The sequence below is a fragment of the Gossypium hirsutum genome, chromosome A05, assembly GCF_007990345.1.
Source record: "Gossypium hirsutum isolate 1008001.06 chromosome A05, Gossypium_hirsutum_v2.1, whole genome shotgun sequence".
Taxonomy (NCBI): Eukaryota; Viridiplantae; Streptophyta; class Magnoliopsida; order Malvales; family Malvaceae; genus Gossypium; species Gossypium hirsutum.
Genome location: NC_053428.1, coordinates 6,074,881 through 6,092,884, shown reverse-complemented (window position 1 = coordinate 6,092,884; position 18,004 = coordinate 6,074,881). Strand labels below are relative to the sequence as shown.

The 18,004-nt window shown below is 33.5% G+C and overlaps 3 protein-coding genes across 3 annotated transcripts; 1 reads left to right on the top strand and 2 right to left on the bottom strand.

Annotated features, from left to right (window-relative positions):
- The first annotated feature begins 746 nt into the window (after positions 1-746).
- On the top strand, positions 747-7,536 carry LOC107937930 (histidine kinase 5). Its single transcript, XM_041113012.1, has 13 exons — positions 747-1,331; positions 2,036-2,870; positions 3,188-3,244; positions 3,418-3,645; positions 3,729-3,822; positions 3,928-4,134; positions 4,495-4,625; positions 4,730-4,779; positions 5,009-5,361; positions 5,455-5,558; positions 6,028-6,843; positions 7,036-7,206; positions 7,284-7,536. Exons 2-13 carry the CDS (start codon positions 2,151-2,153, stop codon positions 7,404-7,406), a joined length of 3,054 nt encoding a protein of 1,017 aa, XP_040968946.1. The 5' UTR covers positions 747-1,331; positions 2,036-2,150; the 3' UTR covers positions 7,407-7,536.
- A 20-nt stretch (positions 7,537-7,556) lies between these two features.
- LOC107937933 (transcription initiation factor TFIID subunit 10) lies at positions 7,557-9,444 on the bottom strand. The gene is made up of 6 exons (XM_016870948.2): positions 9,111-9,444; positions 8,957-9,021; positions 8,414-8,476; positions 8,112-8,169; positions 7,986-8,036; positions 7,557-7,834 (listed from the first exon to the last, which is right to left on the bottom strand). The coding sequence occupies exons 1-6, from the start codon at positions 9,201-9,203 to the stop codon at positions 7,754-7,756; spliced, it is 411 nt and encodes a 136-aa protein (XP_016726437.2). The 5' UTR covers positions 9,204-9,444; the 3' UTR covers positions 7,557-7,753.
- Positions 9,445-10,245: 801 nt separating this feature from the next.
- On the bottom strand, positions 10,246-13,526 carry LOC121203641 (uncharacterized protein At1g32220, chloroplastic). Its single transcript, XM_041113011.1, has 10 exons — positions 13,341-13,526; positions 12,944-13,061; positions 12,743-12,831; positions 12,162-12,217; positions 12,029-12,084; positions 11,729-11,822; positions 11,422-11,501; positions 11,155-11,197; positions 10,860-10,951; positions 10,246-10,603 (listed from the first exon to the last, which is right to left on the bottom strand). Exons 1-10 carry the CDS (start codon positions 13,385-13,387, stop codon positions 10,424-10,426), a joined length of 855 nt encoding a protein of 284 aa, XP_040968945.1. The 5' UTR covers positions 13,388-13,526; the 3' UTR covers positions 10,246-10,423.
- Positions 13,527-18,004: the final 4,478 nt, after the last annotated feature.

The window sequence follows — 18,004 nt, the reverse complement described above, 5'->3', positions numbered from 1 at the left end:
ACATATTTCATCAAAATTATTCTTCACTCGTGATTTTGAAAAAAAATGATATAAAAGTTCAACAAGTTCGTTTAGTGATAATTCAACAGTAAACATCGCCAACTACAACATTTGAAAGACTAGTATACAATATTGGAATGCACCCACTTAACGATGTAATGTAATGTAGTCACTAGAGAGAGTTTAATGCACGCATTTTTTTTGTTTAATCAATGTTTTGTCGCAATGAATTTATAACATGAATTTTTTTTCTTTCGTTTAGTTTTTATCCCACAAATTTTGTTCTTATAAAATTTTAACAAAACACATTTTTTACTGTGGACATTTAAGAGAGAGCGTTGTAAATCTATTGATAAACAAAGGTCCATACAACTCTCAAAATCCCTATACTTTATTCTTTTGTAACCTTTAAAGAATTTATAAGATATCTTAATTCTTTTATTTATAATTTTGTAACATATGTGATTAAGAACTTAAGACAAGTATAAATTTATTATATTTCAAGTAAACAATTAATATTCTTTAATTATTGTCTAATTTAATTCTTTTTTCTTTTACTATAATTCTTTTAGTTTCGTTGATCTTTTAAGTTAAAATAATAAAGTTTATTATAAATGTATATATTTTTAAAATAAAATAGCTTAAACATCGTTATATTGTATCACCTTTGCGCGTGGCATTCACACGCCGTTCCATCACGTTACCTAGGCATAGTAAAAGGCGGGCGGGGGAAAGGAACAGCGAGGCCAAGGCTCCCTGATTTAAAAAATATTCCTCCTCCTTTCTTTTCCCCCTCCCCATGGTGAGAGGCAGACAACTTCCGGAAAAAAATACACTTCATCCACAAAATACACTTCCAATAAATAACACCAAAGGACAAGGAAAGGGCCGCTAAGCCATACATAGGAAGTACTAAGTGAACCCAAGAAAAAAAAAAACCGCCAAGAATCAGAGATTTATCTATTGTTTTTGACCTCCGATCGCACATGGCTCCTTCTATCCTACATATTTGTTTTTGTTTTTCTTTTCAGTCACATGCTCTCCTCTCTCTCTCTCACTCGTTTTTCTCTCTCCTCTCGTAACTTGGCCTCTTCAGCCTTTCTTCTTTCCCTTATTTTTTATTTTTTGCATTAAAAAAGAGTTATTCATTAGCATTTGAAGGCTGTTGATTGAATATCTGAACAGAAAAGCTGTTCCTCAGATCTACAGTGAAAAATCTATTGAGTTTTGGATGTTTCCGTCAGCCTTTTACTTGTTCTTCTTCTCCATCAAGGCTTTGTTCTTTTCAGGATTGGATGTCATTCAATCTCAAGGGTTAGCTTACTAATGTGGTTTGTTTGTATTTGCCTAATCTTAATTGATTGCCTAATTTGCTTTTATTTAAGAAAAAAAAGGAAAAACGCGTAGTATATTGGTTCACTGGGTAAATTTATCATATTTATTGTTGGCGCTGTTTTCGGTTGTTCTGTTTGATGAATCTAACTCTTTTTCCAGCTTCATTTTCTTGAATTCTTATTAAAATTCGACTTTCCTTTTACTTCTGGTTTCGAATGTGATATAATTCAGCTGTTGCTAACGATCAGTGATCAAAACTTTTAGCCAAATTTACCTTCTGCTCCTCAACATGACTTTGAATCTTTTGATTCCTTTCTCCTGAAAAATTAAAAGCTTTTCTTTTCATCTTTTTAATATGTAAAATTCTATCAAATTTTGGAATTTATATGACTTCCGTCGAATAAAGAGATTTCTACTGTTTATTTCGTCTCCAATTGCTGTTTTTCCGCACCAGTCAACATATCTATTATTTTCTCTCTCTGTTTGCCATGGTTTTCTACAATTTTCTGTTCCAAGAACTGCACATCGTTTTCTTGTAATTCGCTTTCAAATAAAATTTGATTTGAAATAAAGTAGTAAGGCTGGAGAAATCTTAGAATCAATTGGTTTATTCTGAAGGATAAAAGCTCGGTACTTAATATTTCTTAATTTTAAACTTTGCATGGATACATGACATTCTTAAATTAACATTCTTCTGCAGGATCTGTTCTGATTAAAGATGCTTTATAGAGCCATACCAGAAGCATAGATTGGTGATCGATTGATGACAATTTGTGTTCTCAACAGTTCAAACAGGTTGTAGTTAAGTGATTTCCATGATTTGTGAGATGGAGACCGACCCAACTGAAGACATGAACATCGAAGTCCTTTGTTCAATGTGGCCTGAAGATATTGAGCATGAAGCTGGGAAGCAGTTTAATGTAGAAAAGCCAAGAGGTGACCAAGATATGTTGGAGGAGGTAACAATTGTGGGGGAGCCAACTATAGTTGATTTCCAACATCTTATAGAGCTAACTAATTATACAGACAAGGGCTCGTCTCAGTTAGCATACCTTGTAAAACACTGGGAATATAAGCAAGCGAATGCTGTTCGTCTTCTTAGAGAAGAACTTGACAATCTAAGCAGGCAAAGGCAGGAATCTGAGCTCAAGAAATTAGAGATATTGGAGGAACATCGTTTCGAGGAGGAAAGGTATGGAGGAGATAAACGCTCGATTTCCATACTGGATGGCATTTATGATATTTGGCAAGAAGTTCCTCGGAGGAAAAAAAATGTTGTGGTTCCAAGTAAAAGAGTTGAAATTGATGCTGAGTATGATACTGTCATATACTGGAAACAGCGAGCCGCGCACTTGGAGAAAATGTTGGAAGCAAGCATGCAGAGAGAGCACCTACTTAAGGAAAAGTTGACGGAAAGCATAAAAAATCTGGAAAAACAGTCCTCACCAGTGGAAGAGTTGTCCCAAATTCTTAAAAGAGCAGATAACTTCTTACATTTTGTACTTCAAACTGCACCGGTTGTGTTCGGCCATCAGGTAATCAAGAGAAATTTACTGATATAAGAAGCTGCCTCACAATTAAACTTTATTCCATGGACATTCTTAATTCATTGCTTTGAACTTTGAGTAATGTCAATTTAAAAGTTGTTAATTAGGTTATCTTTTCAGCAGATGAGATATCATCAAACTAATCATTTATGCTAAGAATCCTCATATGCTGATTTGAGCTACTACTCGAATCTTTTGCCTATAACTAGATATCCAACGAGTACAACTTCCAAAATTAGCTGAAGTATGAAGAGACATAGTATAATCTTTCAACTAATGAAACTTCCTGTTTGGTCGACTTCCAGGATAAAGAGCTGCGGTACCGCTTTATTTATAACCATTTTCCAAGTTTACAAGAGGAGGTAATTTATTGCACCAGAAGTTCTTATTCAAGGTTTGATAATCTTTTGCTGAAGTATTGGTTGTGAGCACGATTGTTGTCCTAATATAGTTTTTGATTGTAACTTCCTCACCTTCTGCAGTCCCTTTTATTCACAGTGAGTGGCATAAGAACTATAACTTGTTCTCATTTCAGGACATTTTAGGAAAAACAGATGTGGAAATTTTTACTGGATCTGGTGTTAAGGAGTCTCAGGATTTTAAAAAAGAAGTGATGGATAAAGGATTGCCTGCAAAAAGAGAAATCACATTTGAGACAGAACTATTTGGGTCGAAGACATTCTTGATATATGTGGAACCTGTTTTTAGCAAGGCAGGGGAGACTATTGGTATAAATTACATGGGCATGGATATAACAGATCAGGTACATTCTGTTTGTTCATATTGGTTGTTTAAGCTACTAATTGAAATGGAGAAAAATGCATATTTATGTTTCTGATTGTATAGGTACGGAAAAGGGAAAGGATGATAAAGATACGAGAGGAGATTGCGGTACAAAAGGCAAAGGAAACAGAACTCAACAGAACCATACACATAACAGGTTCATCAACTCAGTGACAACTGAATATTTGTGAATTTCTCTTTTGCTATACTTTTTAAAGCGCTGAATTAACTCTTCTTTGCCTTCTTTTTACACTTTCTCTAGAGGAGACAATGCGTGCAAAACAGATGCTGGCAACCATGTCTCATGAGATAAGATCTCCTCTATCTGGGGTTGTTAGCATGGCAGAGATCTTGGCCACAACGAAACTTGACCGAGAGCAAAGACAATTGTTAAATGTCATGCTATCTTCAGGAGATTTGGTCCTTCAACTTATAAATGACATCCTTGATCTTTCCAAGGTTGAATCAGGTCTGGATTTTACTCCAAAATTGCATGAAAAGCTCAAACCTGTTATTTTTCAATTTTCAACTGTGTATATTAATTTCTTAGATCTCATTATTTTGGTCAGCACCACTGTTGAGAATGATAATAATACTACTATTACATAAGAATCAGAACTTGAACAGTGTAGTAGTTATATATAGCAACAAGGTTGAGAGATCTGGCCTTAAAATGTGATCTTTGTAGTGCATGTTTAGAAAGTTCTATTTCTTATTCACAATCACATCATGCTTTTTTGTCTCAAAATTCGATGCTCTCAATCATGGCAGGTTTTTATTCTCATATATTGGGATTTCTAAATGTATCTTCTTTTCGCTATTTCTTTAGGTGTCATGAAGTTGGAGGCTACAAAATTCCGACCAAGAGAGGTTGTCAAGCATGTTCTCCAGACAGCTGCAGCATCATTGCAAAAGATTCTTACCTTGGAAGGAAATGTGGCAGATGATGTTCCTATTGAGGTGAGAGTCATATGACACATTTCCTTCAAGTTTTTAATTTAAAAATTAAAGTTCCTTTTTTCATCCTCCCCCATTTTGTGGAGCTTTTTATATATTGATTTCAGGTCATAGGAGATGTGCTAAGAATTCGACAAATTCTCACCAACTTAATCAGGTATTGAACTATGAGAAGTCGTGATTTATGTTTCAGGTTTCCTATAGACTATCATGAAAACATCTTTTGTAGCTGATTTTTTAGAGAATTAAATGGCATGTGCTTAGTTCTTTTTGTTATTTGGAAAAGAAGGATTCTAACAATTATGCTGAGAAGATCTTTCTGAATTATTACTTCTCATTACTTTAATTTCTTGCATGTTATGTGAACAACCTTTCTTTTTCTTCAGCAATGCCATCAAGTTTACACATGAAGGGAAGGTAGGAGTAAAACTTTATGTAGTACCAGAGCCCCCTTTTGCAAAAGAAGGATCTCAGCACGGGTCTGATGGATCAACTGCTAATCAAACCACAACTAATGTACCAAAAGAAGAGACATGTACATCAACGTCTCAAACTAGCGGTGATCAGAGAGGATTTCATGGTAAGAAACACGAAGGTTCTTGCCAAAAACGTTCTCAAAGTGAACCCGGTACTCCAGTAATGAATGGAAAAATAGATGTAACTGAGGAGCAACCAGAGTTACCTGAAACAACAGTTTGGATTCGCTGTGATGTATATGATACTGGGATTGGAATACCTGGTACATGAGTTTGCTCATCTTTAATCATTTACATTATCGCAAAAAATCAGAGGTTTTGTTAGAACTTGATACATTCTCCTGTCTCTGTGACAGAAAATGCTTTGCCCACACTTTTTAAGAAGTACATGCAAGTCAGTGCCGATCATGCCCGAAAGTATGGTGGGACAGGACTGGGCCTCGCAATATGTAAACAGCTGGTGAATTCTTCCTTCCATCAACAATAATGTTTTTTTACCACAATTGATACAGTTGCCTTCCCTCTTCTTGCTTCTGCTTAAAGAACCAGTTTAGCAGATCAGATAATTATGATGTAAATCTCAGTAGGTCTAGTTTAACTAACTATCCTAGTTTTGCAGTTAAGAAAAGCGTATAATTTGATATTAGAATATAAACAGATTGTTTCAGAGTCTTCAGCACCTTCTAGTTCCTTTTTAAGACACTGTTGGTTTGCACATGCCAATATATCTGAAGTATTTACTTACAGGTCATTACTATCAACAATAGTAAATTCCTGATCAGTGAAAGCTGGAAATTTTGTAATTCTATATTTATCTATGCACATTTTCTTTTACTTGAAATATTTAAGTTGTTGATATTTGCAGAGATTTGATTGATACTCTTACCGGTACAAAACCTAAGTCCTAACATTCCATGCCTTCTCTGCAGGTTGAGTTAATGGGTGGCCGTCTTACAGTGTCTAGCCGAGTGCATTGTGGTTCTACATTTACGTTTATCCTACCTTACAAGGTTTCTCTATCATGTGATCATTCTGATGACTCTGATGACCCGGATGACCTCTCAGATATGGATGATCATGGTGACTCAGATGATGATGCAACGAATGGCTTTTTCCAATTCCAGCCACTTACTTTGGGTTCTCTATTTTCTTCTAATGGATCTAGCAGAACCCAAAAATTATTAGCACATAATATTGGCCATGTAAATTCACATAAAATTAATGGGTTCTCAGAGAATTATTGTTCATTTCCCACGAGTAATGGTCAAGCAAAGGAGATGGATTTAGTTGAGGATGCTTGTTCTGTGGCTGAAGCTTTAGAGATATCATCTGAGCCTGAATGTTCATTTAGTCACAGCCCAGACCACGATAGTGAAAGTGCAATTTGCAGAGGCAGGCGTCATCACAATGATGTAAACGCAGAGAACAAAGTTTCTACCATAGATGTGTCAACTTGCTCAGAGACAAGCAGAGAGGTGGATGTGAAAGTGAAGATAAGTGAGCCTCAGCTACCAGCTGAGAGGCAGGGGAGATCTGACAGCGGTTCTCAGTCCACATTAAACATCAGCCAAGAAGTATCAAATTCTATCTCAAAGCCTAAGATCCTCTTGGTGGAAGATAATAAAATTAATGTATTGGTGACGCAGTCAATGATGAAGCAGTTAGGCCACACAATAGATGTTGTGAACAATGGTGCCCAAGCTGTCCGTGCCGTTCAGTGCCGTAGTTATGATCTTGTCCTAATGGTACTTCCTTCAGGATCTTTGAATTCCTACCTCTCTTTCCTTCCCTACTGCATATTAGAGTTGCTTTCTATAAGGTTTAAATCTGCTCAAGTTTTACGGTCTGAAAGATATCACGGCTGCATTCTAGTTCTGAAAGCTGCATTATTGACTTTAAGAGCTTATTAGCAACCATTTACGAACTCTATCTTGCAGGATGTTTGCATGCCGGTCATGGATGGCCTTCAAGCTACAAGATTGATTCGTTCCTTTGAGGAAACTGGTAATTGGGATGCAGCAGCAAAGGCTGGGATAGAGAGACCTTCGCCATCTTCTGATTCATTACAACCAGATTGTACACCTCCAAAGCATATGCCCATAATTGCGGTGAGTTCATCACTTTAACTGCCTCGATAGTCTTCATGTTATGCACACTGATAAAAATATGTTATGCATAAATGCAGATGACTGCAAATGCATTGTCGGAGAGTGCTGAAGAGTGTTTTGCAAACGGCATGGACTCGTTTGTTTCAAAGCCTGTAACTTTCCAAAAACTGAAAGAGTGTCTCGAGCAATATTTGCCTTGATGGAGACACCTCTGTAAATTATTGCGATATGTACAGAAAAATGGCAGCATGTTAGGAAAGTTTTGTCAATATATCATCTTCATCTAAGCCATTAGCATTTCATTAATATAGATTGTATAGTTGAATGTCACTTATTTTTCGGGAATGAGGTAACAAAAGCTTCTCTTTAGACCACCAATTAACGGGAAAAAAAATGTAATTTTCACATACACATTGACTGGAAATATTATTAGCCACAGCAATGTAAATGTTAATCGAGTCTATTAAGCTGAGCAATCAAGTAATAAAGGGCCATAAAGGAGGTTTCCAGCAGCATCAACAAAGTAATAACATAATTCTAACTCCAACTATTCATCTCTAGTAGCAGGGTCCATTCCTGTTGAAGGGCTATCCGCAAAATACTCCTGCTGCTTCACATTCACTCCATACTGCTCATTCAAAGAACACAAAATCAAATAATTTCTGGATATCAATCGAAAATGATGAGAGAAATTAATACTCTTTAGCTGTTGAAGACGAAAAACAAAAAGGCATGACCAATTTTTTTAAAACATCTGAACAAGTCACAGGAATGCCTACCTCACGCAATGACTTGGAGAGGTCGTCCATTGTCAAGATTAGGCGTTTATCCTGTTGCAACAACAGGGTCAGACATACCGAGAAAGGAATTCGGAAACTTTAAAAACAAGCATCAAAGGATATCACCTTTTGCTGCTTCTCCCTTTTGTCCTTCACAACTGCAGCCTGTCTTGCCTTGCAATGCCTACATTATTAGGATCGAAAATTGTCATAATCAAACTAACTTTGAGACGAGCGAACCCAAACTGATACTACCCAAAAGATTTACTCTTTTCGATAAACATTTCCATTGCACATAAGAAACTTAAAGCTTCTATGCAAGAACTTCCAAATGATGTAACAGTGTAGAAAGTTATGCAACACTATTTTGTCCCTTCATGGAAAAAACACACAGAGGAAGAAAAGTTAAAAAGTATTTGGTGCCATACTGAAGTGCATCGTTTGCAACCTCTGCAACGAACTTTTGAGTAGCAACAGCTACAAGCCTTATTCTGCAAAAGCAAAATATAAAGCTAGAATTAATGGAAATATCATGCCCAACACTCCACTCTTTTTCTTTTAACAATAGAACCGCAAGCAATATAGCAACCGTATAAAGCTTCTTTCTTTTCTTTTGGATTTTACGGACTACATGAAATTAGTGGTTTGCATGTGTCTCATTTTTCGTCACAAAGTACAGTAATTGAAGTTTGTTGGGTGACTCGGAAGGCAACCGATAATTAAATTGAAGGAATAAATTTTCCATTACCCGGAACCCTAGAACCATCCTAACGAACGATAAGAACCCCTATTCGAGGAAAGCAAAATTGAAATTAGGACTCTGTCATGAAGACCAATAAAAGCTGTAAAGATTAACTGAAATTTTTATATATAAAAGAAAATACTTTATTGAAAATTTCCGGCTGGGCAGCTAAACAGAGGATAAAAGGAAATGGAAAGTAAAAAAAAAAAAGGGAGAGAGAAAAACCTACAATCGAACATCGGGACATTGAAAACCACTCTTGGCTAAGTAATGTTCCACCAGTTCGTCAGGTATCTGCAATGAATTTTGAAAAAAAAAAAAAGGGTTCAGAAACGTAATTATAGGAATTCCCTTCTTTTGAAGAAAAAAAGAAAAAAGAGTACAGTGGGAGTGTAATCCATGAGAGAAGCAAGGAAATCGGAGAGAGCAGAGTCATCATCATGCTTCCCATCGTTGGATTGCCGATTATGATTCATTCTCTATTTCCTTTCCCCTTCCTCTTTTGCTTCTTCCAGTCCTTCACTGCCTTTATCAATATGGAAAACTGCTTCGTGTTTCTTTTTCTCCCGGCAAGAAGATACATTTAATGGAGCCTTTTCATAAGTCTGACTCGTGCTTTCTTAAATTGATTTTTTGTTCTCATTGGGTACTCATACTGGACTCCTACAAGCCCCAAATGCTCCGGCTAATGCTACTATAATTTAAATACCGATGAATGTCTCTACTAGTTCTCTTTATTAAATTAATATTTGAATCAAATTATTTTTTTATCGTTAAAAATAATTAAATTAAATTAAATTTTAATAAAATTAATATTTACTGTTTAAAAAATATCTTCACTGTTAAATGAAATAATATTTTGAAATTTTTTTTACAATTATGTGGATGAAACTGTAAATAAAAAATAATTTTCATGTCATTTTTTAAACAACAAGCATTAACTTTATTTCTATTTTGATTTAATTTTATTCTTTTTAATTATATATTAATGAAATTAATTTATTTAATAATAAAAAGACTAATTTAATAATAAAAGTAAGAGAGCAAGGTAAAATGTGTCCAAAAATCCAACACAACCTTCGTTAGTTTCGCATTGGTTCTAATCATTTTAATATTAAAGTAGAACAATCAATCCTTTCTTGACATTAGTGAAAATATCGACATGTATTAATTATACTGATTCGTTTTGCTCAACTGCAATCACACCAATCGATACATTGTACAACGGAGCATAATGTATATAATTATTAATTTCTTTAAACTTTAACTAATCTAATAAATAATATAAATGATGAATATTTTATAATTAATAAATATTACGATCTCATTTATTTAATATTTTTATGAATAAAATATTAATAAATTCCAAAAGATGTTCTGAAACAGAGCAATACGCATATATAGTAAAGAAAAGACCTTTTTATATTTAGATGGAGATAAAGGGAGATTTTTTGTTGAGTAAAATCATGGGAATGCTTCATTCGAAAGCACAAAACAGCCTTTTTAAACTCCTTCCACTATAATAGAGGCTAATGCCTGAAATTTTATTGAACCCGAGTGAGTGGACTATTGACCTTGTTTCCTTCATTAAACGCAGCAGCAACCATTACAAGAATTTACAATCCTCCACTTAAATACCTTCAATAGCTTTATACTGAAAAAAAGGAAACAACGCAAAACTGAAATTTCAACTCATCTATCTTGACATTTGCTGGCTAAATCGTTGTATTCCATAGACATCTACGATGCCTGGGGGAAAAACTGGATCAGTTGCTGCTCTCACTGCAACCTTGGCAACCGCCGTAACATTAACAGGAGGAGTGAACAAGGGTCCAACTAGTGGTAGCTGGTTTAATGGTTTTGCATGTTGAAGAACCTGCAGTGATACAAGTGATCTTATTAGTTGATAACTTCAGACACAAATTTCCACCAAGCTTATGCACCGACACGGATCGTTGCAGTTAACCTAGGCACACTTCACGCATCAAATGCCCGACTACTCTCACCAACTCCCTACAAACTAGGATGCATCATTGGACCCATTCATTTTGCTGGTTTAGGTCAGGGGACAGATCAAATGAATACTTACTACATTCAGAAGGCAAGTAAAATTTAAAACCACATGGATTTACCATTTCCAGTGGTGAACCAATAATGCCTAGAGGCAACTTCATGCTTCCAACAGTGCGAGTTCCATGAATGAAGCCAGGCCTCAAAATCACTCCTGCAATAGAAAATGCAAAATCTTTAAAGGGTAAAGGACCATAACTACTAGATGATGATAGTTTCATGCTATTACTAGCAAGCTACCAGCCAAACCAAAACTATCAGAGCTTACTATTAGCAATAGAAGAGGAAATAAAAAGCAATGTGGAAGTTAGGTGCAGAATATTGCACAAATTACAGCAAGTGAATCACAAAACCCACCTCCATACGGAAATTTCGTGAGTAACTCTGTCTCAGCAGCTCTCTGAGCCAAACAGGAAAAGAAAAAGAGAATTTCCATCAGCAGGCAGTCCACAAGACTTCTTGAGCCATATATTCCATCAGTTATCAAAAGAAAAGTTTTCAATGTACATGCTAATCTACCACTTTTGAGCAGAATGCTAAGAATAAAATCAGACAATAATGTTATGCAAAACAGACACCTGAGCAAATGGTCATCAGGAATCGAGAGCAAAGAGAAAAGTGTACCTTCCCCTCGTAATATCCTTTAAGTAAATAGTTTGCGAAGCCAAAATCAGCAGCGGAGATATAAACAAATCTTTTCACACCTGAAAGCAAAATATAAAAAGTCAACCCCAACAGAAACAAGGTAAAAAGTCCAAGAAGAAGTTACTAGTGGCAATCGCCAGAAATAAAAATGAAAAGCACACAGAAACAAAACACTGACGCATTTTGAAGTTTTTGTTAATTTTTTCTCCCTTTCCCTTTTCTTTTTCCCAGAAGGGGTGAAATTAGTCACAAAAGGAGACACATCACAGATCAATAATCTATATACCTTTATCTGCAGCAGCTCTGATAGCATTGATGTTTGCAGTCCCATTAATCTTATACATATATGAATTAGATCCAAAACCGCCAATGCAAGAGATCTAAAAAATTAAACTTAATTAGCAGGAAAAAAAAGAGAGTGTCGAAGAAGAGAGTAAGATTCAAATTAAATTGCAAGTAACCAGGAAATTGTAATATGAATGCCATAATTAAAATATGGAACCATTGTGTATAGCCGTGCAAGTAAATTTAGCTCAGATTTGATTTTTGGATGTTAGGTCATCTGCAGAATAAAGGGACTACATACAACAGATGTAACTCCATCCAGAGCTTCCTTCCACGAATCAGAAGAAAGAAGGTTCCCTGATTGGAAGTAACATGTTAGCTATGTCACAACATGCAACCAATAACATCTAGCAAAGCAAATAAAGGAAAGAAACCTTTATGCCATGTCACATTCTTAGCCCAAGAGTCATGTAAAGATGATCCGCCAGACCTAATAGAAAGAAGCAACCAAATTAAGGGGTTGAAGAAATACCAGTAATTGACGAAAATGGAAAGCAGCAGAAAAATATTAGGCATCTTCACATACAAATGATGTAGGGTATCATTACCTAGGCTCTAAATTTTGAACATTGTACCAGAAAGCATTAGCGTAATGAGCAGAGCATATTTGTAACAAGAACAGGAAGCATATCATGGGGGATAGTAAATAAGCAATCTTTCTAATACAGATGCAAATAACAGCAGAAAGCGTCCAGATGAATATTTCCAGCTAAAGAGTACGAAATTAGATGCCCCTAAAGTTAAAAGGACTGGTCACTTTCCATGATATTTGAAAATTTAATTCTGAAAAACATTGTGCAACAATCATATATTTGAAATTTCTTATGTACTCTCATCATGCAAGATAAAATAGCTGCAAACTCCATTAGTTCATGAGCTTCATTGCTAAACCGAGCCCACATGAGAAATAAACATAATGTTCTATAAAGAAATCCTGGAAATAAAATTAGAATACCTGCTGAGGCTTGCAACAGCCAGACCACGGTTCAAAGCTTCCCTACAGATATGGGAGCCAACAAATCCATTTCCACCCAACACGAGCAGCTAAAATGAACAATATAACAATAAGTCGAAAGTAATGCATGCACAATAATAAATTAAAAGAACCGACATTAATAAAATGACAATATATAGGTCCAAAAGTTCTAACTAGCACCTTCTCAGAAGGAGGAGGAGGTACATTCACGGTCTCTGCTTCTTCAACTTTAAAAGGCTCATCAATCTTGTTAGACTCTGTTGAAAGAAATCTTCCATTCTTGGGTCCACCCATTGCACTGTTTTATTGCAAAGGAGAAGCCGTGCAAATAAAAAATCTTAATCCATTCGGCAACAATAAAGAACAAAAATTTCAACTTTTTCATCTCCACAGAACAAAACCTATGCTAACATTATAGTGCAATCAGAGGAATTCAGATTCCGACAAATGGAAAAGAAAATAAGGAATTGTGTATAGGTTCTTACAGTTCAAGAATGGTCGAATTCGAATATGTAGCTGAAGAATCTAACCGTAACAAATACGAATCAAAGGAGCAAAAGATAGAATATGAACTTACGAGAGTCTAGAGAGTGAGAGTCTGGAATAGATCAACCGTTTAGCCATGGATTGGAGCTTATTTCAAAATACTAGTGGTATTTTCGATCGTTCTCTTTTGTGAATTTGAATTTTTCTGAAACCTTGCTTCACAAATTGGAGGTTGCTTTTTTCAGCATCTATGAGAAAAAGGGCAAAAGTCTCTAATAAAACTCGGCCACGCACGACAGGGGAAGTACACATGGCGCGTAACGGTAACGACAGGTAGGGTAGTATATGTGGCTCATTTTTAGCCTATAATTAAAGAGTATTTCAGGGCTAGGTTTGGGTCTTAGTGGGTGGGTCCAAAAGCTCGCCTACATGAACCAGTTTTGTAGTGATAAATTTGGGTCTAATTATTGGGCTACGTAACGTTAGGGATCCAAAATGGCTTCAATTTATTTAAAATATAGTTTTTAATATGATATTTAAAAAATAAATTTGGTTTCTTTTAATATACTTAAATTTTAATTTTATATCTGAAAATAAATGTAGTTTTTTAAAATATTTTTTATACAGTTAAATCTTAAGTTCACACAATTCAATACGCGCTACAGTATCATACAAGCGAATTTACATATTGATTTCTTATCTCGGGCACGATTACATTCTTTATCGATTAATAAATTTACTTCTTGAGTTCTTTAATATTTATTAGTAAAAAAATTAAATATAATAATATCTATCTATTAATTATTTAAAGTTATATGTTAAGTATTAATATATAGAGATTAACATCTTTATGTTACTAGAATTTTATAAATAAAAAATTTTAAAAAAATGAGAAAAATATTTTTCACAAGTAATTAAAAACATATAGAACCTAATGTAGATAATACTATTAAGTTATTTTTAAATTGAGAATAACTATAAAACTAAATTAGTAAACATAAAAGGTGAAAAGGACTTATAAAAAATACAGAGGGATTTAAGTTGCAAATAACTCATCGGTTATCTTTTAGATATAAAATTGTGCCAGTCGTTTATGTTTTAACCATACCAGCAAAGCTTTGTTCCTTTTTCTTTCTAAGGAAAGCCTTATTTTACTATCTATATATCTATACTTATATTTAAATCTAACAAATGGATCAAATATCAAAATAATTGGAAAATTACTAAAATACTCTTTTATAAAATGAATTATTTTTATTATTATTAGGGGTCCTTTTATATTTTTATATAGAATTGATAAAAATTCAATTATTATGAAATTAAATTCATAATACAATTAATTTAAAATATTTAATTTTACTATTTTAATCAAACATTATTTAATTTTTATACAAATTTCAACACATACTTTAAACAGCTTTTGACAGTTAAATATAAATTTTGAAATTTTAAAAATAAAAATATTAAATTTTTTAAAATTAAAATATAAAAATTAATTTCTAAATTTAAAAAATATATAAAGAAAACCGCAAAAACAATGGTCGGTCAGGACCAGGTGAGCAGGGGAAAATCTATGATTGGAAGATAAATGAATGGACTACTTTAGTTTTGCTGGCAGAAAAGAAAAGCTTGGGCCGCCTGCTTCCGTTCAATCCTTGAGTTTTTGTGCAGCCTTTATTTAACAATGCTCGAATCCCTAGTCATTTATTTTTTTCAAGGAAAATTTGTTGTTTTTAATTTTCTTTCTTGTAACGGTTGGGAAATGGACCAGGTCCAATTAGAAACCACCGTTTATTTTCAACTACTTATCTCAAAGAACTGCCAGCTAGAATTTGAAAATTTAGTGCATGATTTATGCCAACCTAGCAATGTCTTTTTAAGTATTTCTTTAGGTTATTTAGTTAGTTATAAAAGAGAGTGATGGCAGGTGGATAGAAAAGAAATTAAGTTGTTTTACTTCGTTGATATTATTTTTATGTCAGTATAAAAAAATGTAATTTTGAATATAATAAAATATATTTTTTCTTTTATTTAAGAGCTGAGAAGAAGTTATGTGTAATTTTAAGTACATTTGTTTATTAAAAAATTAAATTATTTGAATTTTGAGGTTAATAGCATTAAATGCCTTCAAAATATTGATGTAAACTTTAAAATATTCTAATTAAGTATTGAAAGTATCAATATTTTTATTAATCATATCTTAGACTTATTTATCAATTTAAGTATTACATATTAGTTTAAACATGATATTAAACATATTTAATCATGTCTTTTTTTTCTCTCTCTAAAAGGCACATGCATCAAAATTTTCTATACAATACTCAGACACATGTTTATAATATAGTGAAAGAAAGGGATTGTATCACAATAATCCACAATTTGCTTATGATTAACCCAGTTAAGGCAGTTCTACCTCTCATAGTGTTTTTATGATTTTTAAAATATTCATTCTATGAAAAAATATATCAATGTATTTTGTTTATTTTAATTTTTACTTGATTTATAAACTGATATTTCTTTAATCTTTTAGGCAATATTAAACGAGGCTTGTCTAATTTAGTATCCCTTGAAATTGGATTAAAATGTTTATAATTACTATAATAACTTGTTAATACAAAGAATAATAAGAAAAAAGTTGGCGAGGTGCAAAAGACGAAAAGCTGTCAAAGAGAAGTAGCAAAGGAGGAGGAGAAATGGCGAGAAAGATTGGTTGTAGAGTAGAGTGTGAAAATTGTAACATAGGCCTATTTATTGAACTAGAGAGCTTTTATACGAGAGATATGAGATGCATTGTAAGCATATTATATGGAAGGGCCTCTAGATGTAGGGTGCCAATTAATTCATTTTGACGAAGGTAGTCGATGGTAAAGTGTGCTTAATAGGGTGATTTGCAAAGGTGGTATAAACATATTATATATTATAATAACATAGTTATATATAATGATATATATCAATAATAATTTACCTTAAATATATAAAGTTAATTTATTTATATTTAAAATTTACGTTACATATCATTAATAAAAAATATATTACAATAATTCTAACATCTTTAATTTTTAGACACCAATAAAACTGTCACTTAATTAATTTTTAAGAGATAAACATATTAAATAAATTTCCCATAAAAACAAATACTTGAAAATTTAGTTTCAAATTTCTTGTATAAGAAAGAGTGGATGGTGTTTTTAAAGATAGAAGAAAATAAAAAAATAAAAAAGTAAAAGCAATTTAATTTTAAAATAAATTAATTGAACTTAAAATGAGATAGAGAAGATAAATGGATACAGAAGAATTTATTTTAGAATTGATGAAATGATAACGTTTTATTGATGTTCCAACAAGGAAATACACATTATAAAATCATAATAATACATTCATCATTTGCTACTGATAACATATATCAATTGTTATAATACGTACAGCGAAGGCACCCAAATTTAAAAAATAATCCTCTCCCTTTTCCCTCCACACGGTGGAAGCAGACAACTCCCACAAAAATACACTTCATACATATAAAATACTAAGGAAAAAAGAAGAAGGCAAGATTCAGAGAATTATCTATTGTTTTTGACCTCTGATCGCACATGGCTTCTTTTCCTAATTTTTGTTTTTCTTTTCAGTCACATGCTCTCCTCTCTCTCTCTCCTCTTATAACTTGCCCGCTTCAGCCTTTCTTCTTCCCTTTCGTTTTTTTTTTCTTCTTTTTTTTTTTTGCATTAAAAAGAGTTATTCATTAGCATTTGAAGGCTGTTGACTGAATATCTGGACAGAAAAGTATTCCTCAGATCTACAGTGAAAAATATTTTGAGTTTTGGATGTTGTCGTCAACCTGTTGCTTGTTCTTCTTATCCGTCAAGGCTTTGTTATTTTCAGAACTGTATGTGATTCAATCTCAAAGGTTAGCTTACTAATGTGGTTTGTTTGTGTTTGCTTAATCTTAATTGATCGCCTAATTCGCTTTTATTTAAGAAAAAGGAAAAGGAAAACACGTAGTGTGTTTGTTCACTCGTATCTATTGGATAAACTTATCCTCGGTTGTTCTGTTTAATGAATCTTGCACTTTTTTCAGGATCATTATCTTGAATTCCGATGACTTCCCTTTTACTTCTGGTTTAGAATGTGAGCTGTTGCTAATGATCAATGATCAAAATGTTTAGCGAAATTTAGCTTCTTCTCCCCAGCATGACTTTGAATCTCTGATTCCTTTCCCTTGAAACTTTCAAGCTTTTCTTTTCATCTTTTAATATATAAATTCTATCACTTTTGGAATTTATATTTCCGTCGAATAAAGAGATTTCTACCGTTTATTTCGTGTCAATCGCTGTTTTCCACCTCAGTCACATATCTATTATTTTCTTCTCTGGTTGCCTGGTTTTCTACAATTTTCTGTTCGAGAGCTACACATCTTTGTCATTTAATTCGCTTTCAAATAAATTTGATTGAATGAGCAGTAAGCTGGACAAATCTTAGATCATGTTTTTTTATGTTGGTCAGTCGATCTTATGTTGGGATTGCTTGTTAAAATGATTTATAGGACGTCGAGAGATAGTTGGTCTATTGTGTTGATTATGTCCTCAACAGTGTCATTTCAGGTGTGTAATTATTCTGTTTTCCATGTGTTTTGTAAGTTTATGTAGACCTCTTGTATTTCCCTTTGATTTAATCTATGGTATTTTCGGTCGTTATTAGTTTTGCCTTTCTTTCTGGGCTTCTTTGAAGATTTATTGATTAACTGAGTCTGGGGAAGGGGTC

Coding starts and splice junctions, on each gene's coding strand:
- LOC107937933 (XM_016870948.2), bottom strand. CDS start 9,203: ATGAATCATAATCGGCAATCCAACGATGGGAAGCATGATGATGACTCT. Junction 8,477..8,956: donor CAATGTCCCGATGTTCGATT/GTAGGTTTTTCT, acceptor TTGCTTTTGCAG/AATAAGGCTTGTAGCTGTTG. Junction 8,170..8,413: donor GTTGCAAACGATGCACTTCA/GTATGGCACCAA, acceptor CTAATAATGTAG/GCATTGCAAGGCAAGACAGG.
- LOC121203641 (XM_041113011.1), bottom strand. CDS start 13,387: ATGGCTAAACGGTTGATCTATTCCAGACTCTCACTCTCTAGACTCTC. Junction 11,502..11,728: donor CAGAGCTGCTGCAGATAAAG/GTATATAGATTA, acceptor TTTTGCTTTCAG/GTGTGAAAAGATTTGTTTAT. Junction 10,952..11,154: donor CACGAAATTTCCGTATGGAG/GTGGGTTTTGTG, acceptor TTTCTATTGCAG/GAGTGATTTTGAGGCCTGGC.
- LOC107937930 (XM_041113012.1), top strand. CDS start 2,151: ATGATTTGTGAGATGGAGACCGACCCAACTGAAGACATGAACATCGAA. Junction 3,245..3,417: donor TTCCAAGTTTACAAGAGGAG/GTAATTTATTGC, acceptor TTCTCATTTCAG/GACATTTTAGGAAAAACAGA. Junction 5,362..5,454: donor TACTGGGATTGGAATACCTG/GTACATGAGTTT, acceptor TCTCTGTGACAG/AAAATGCTTTGCCCACACTT.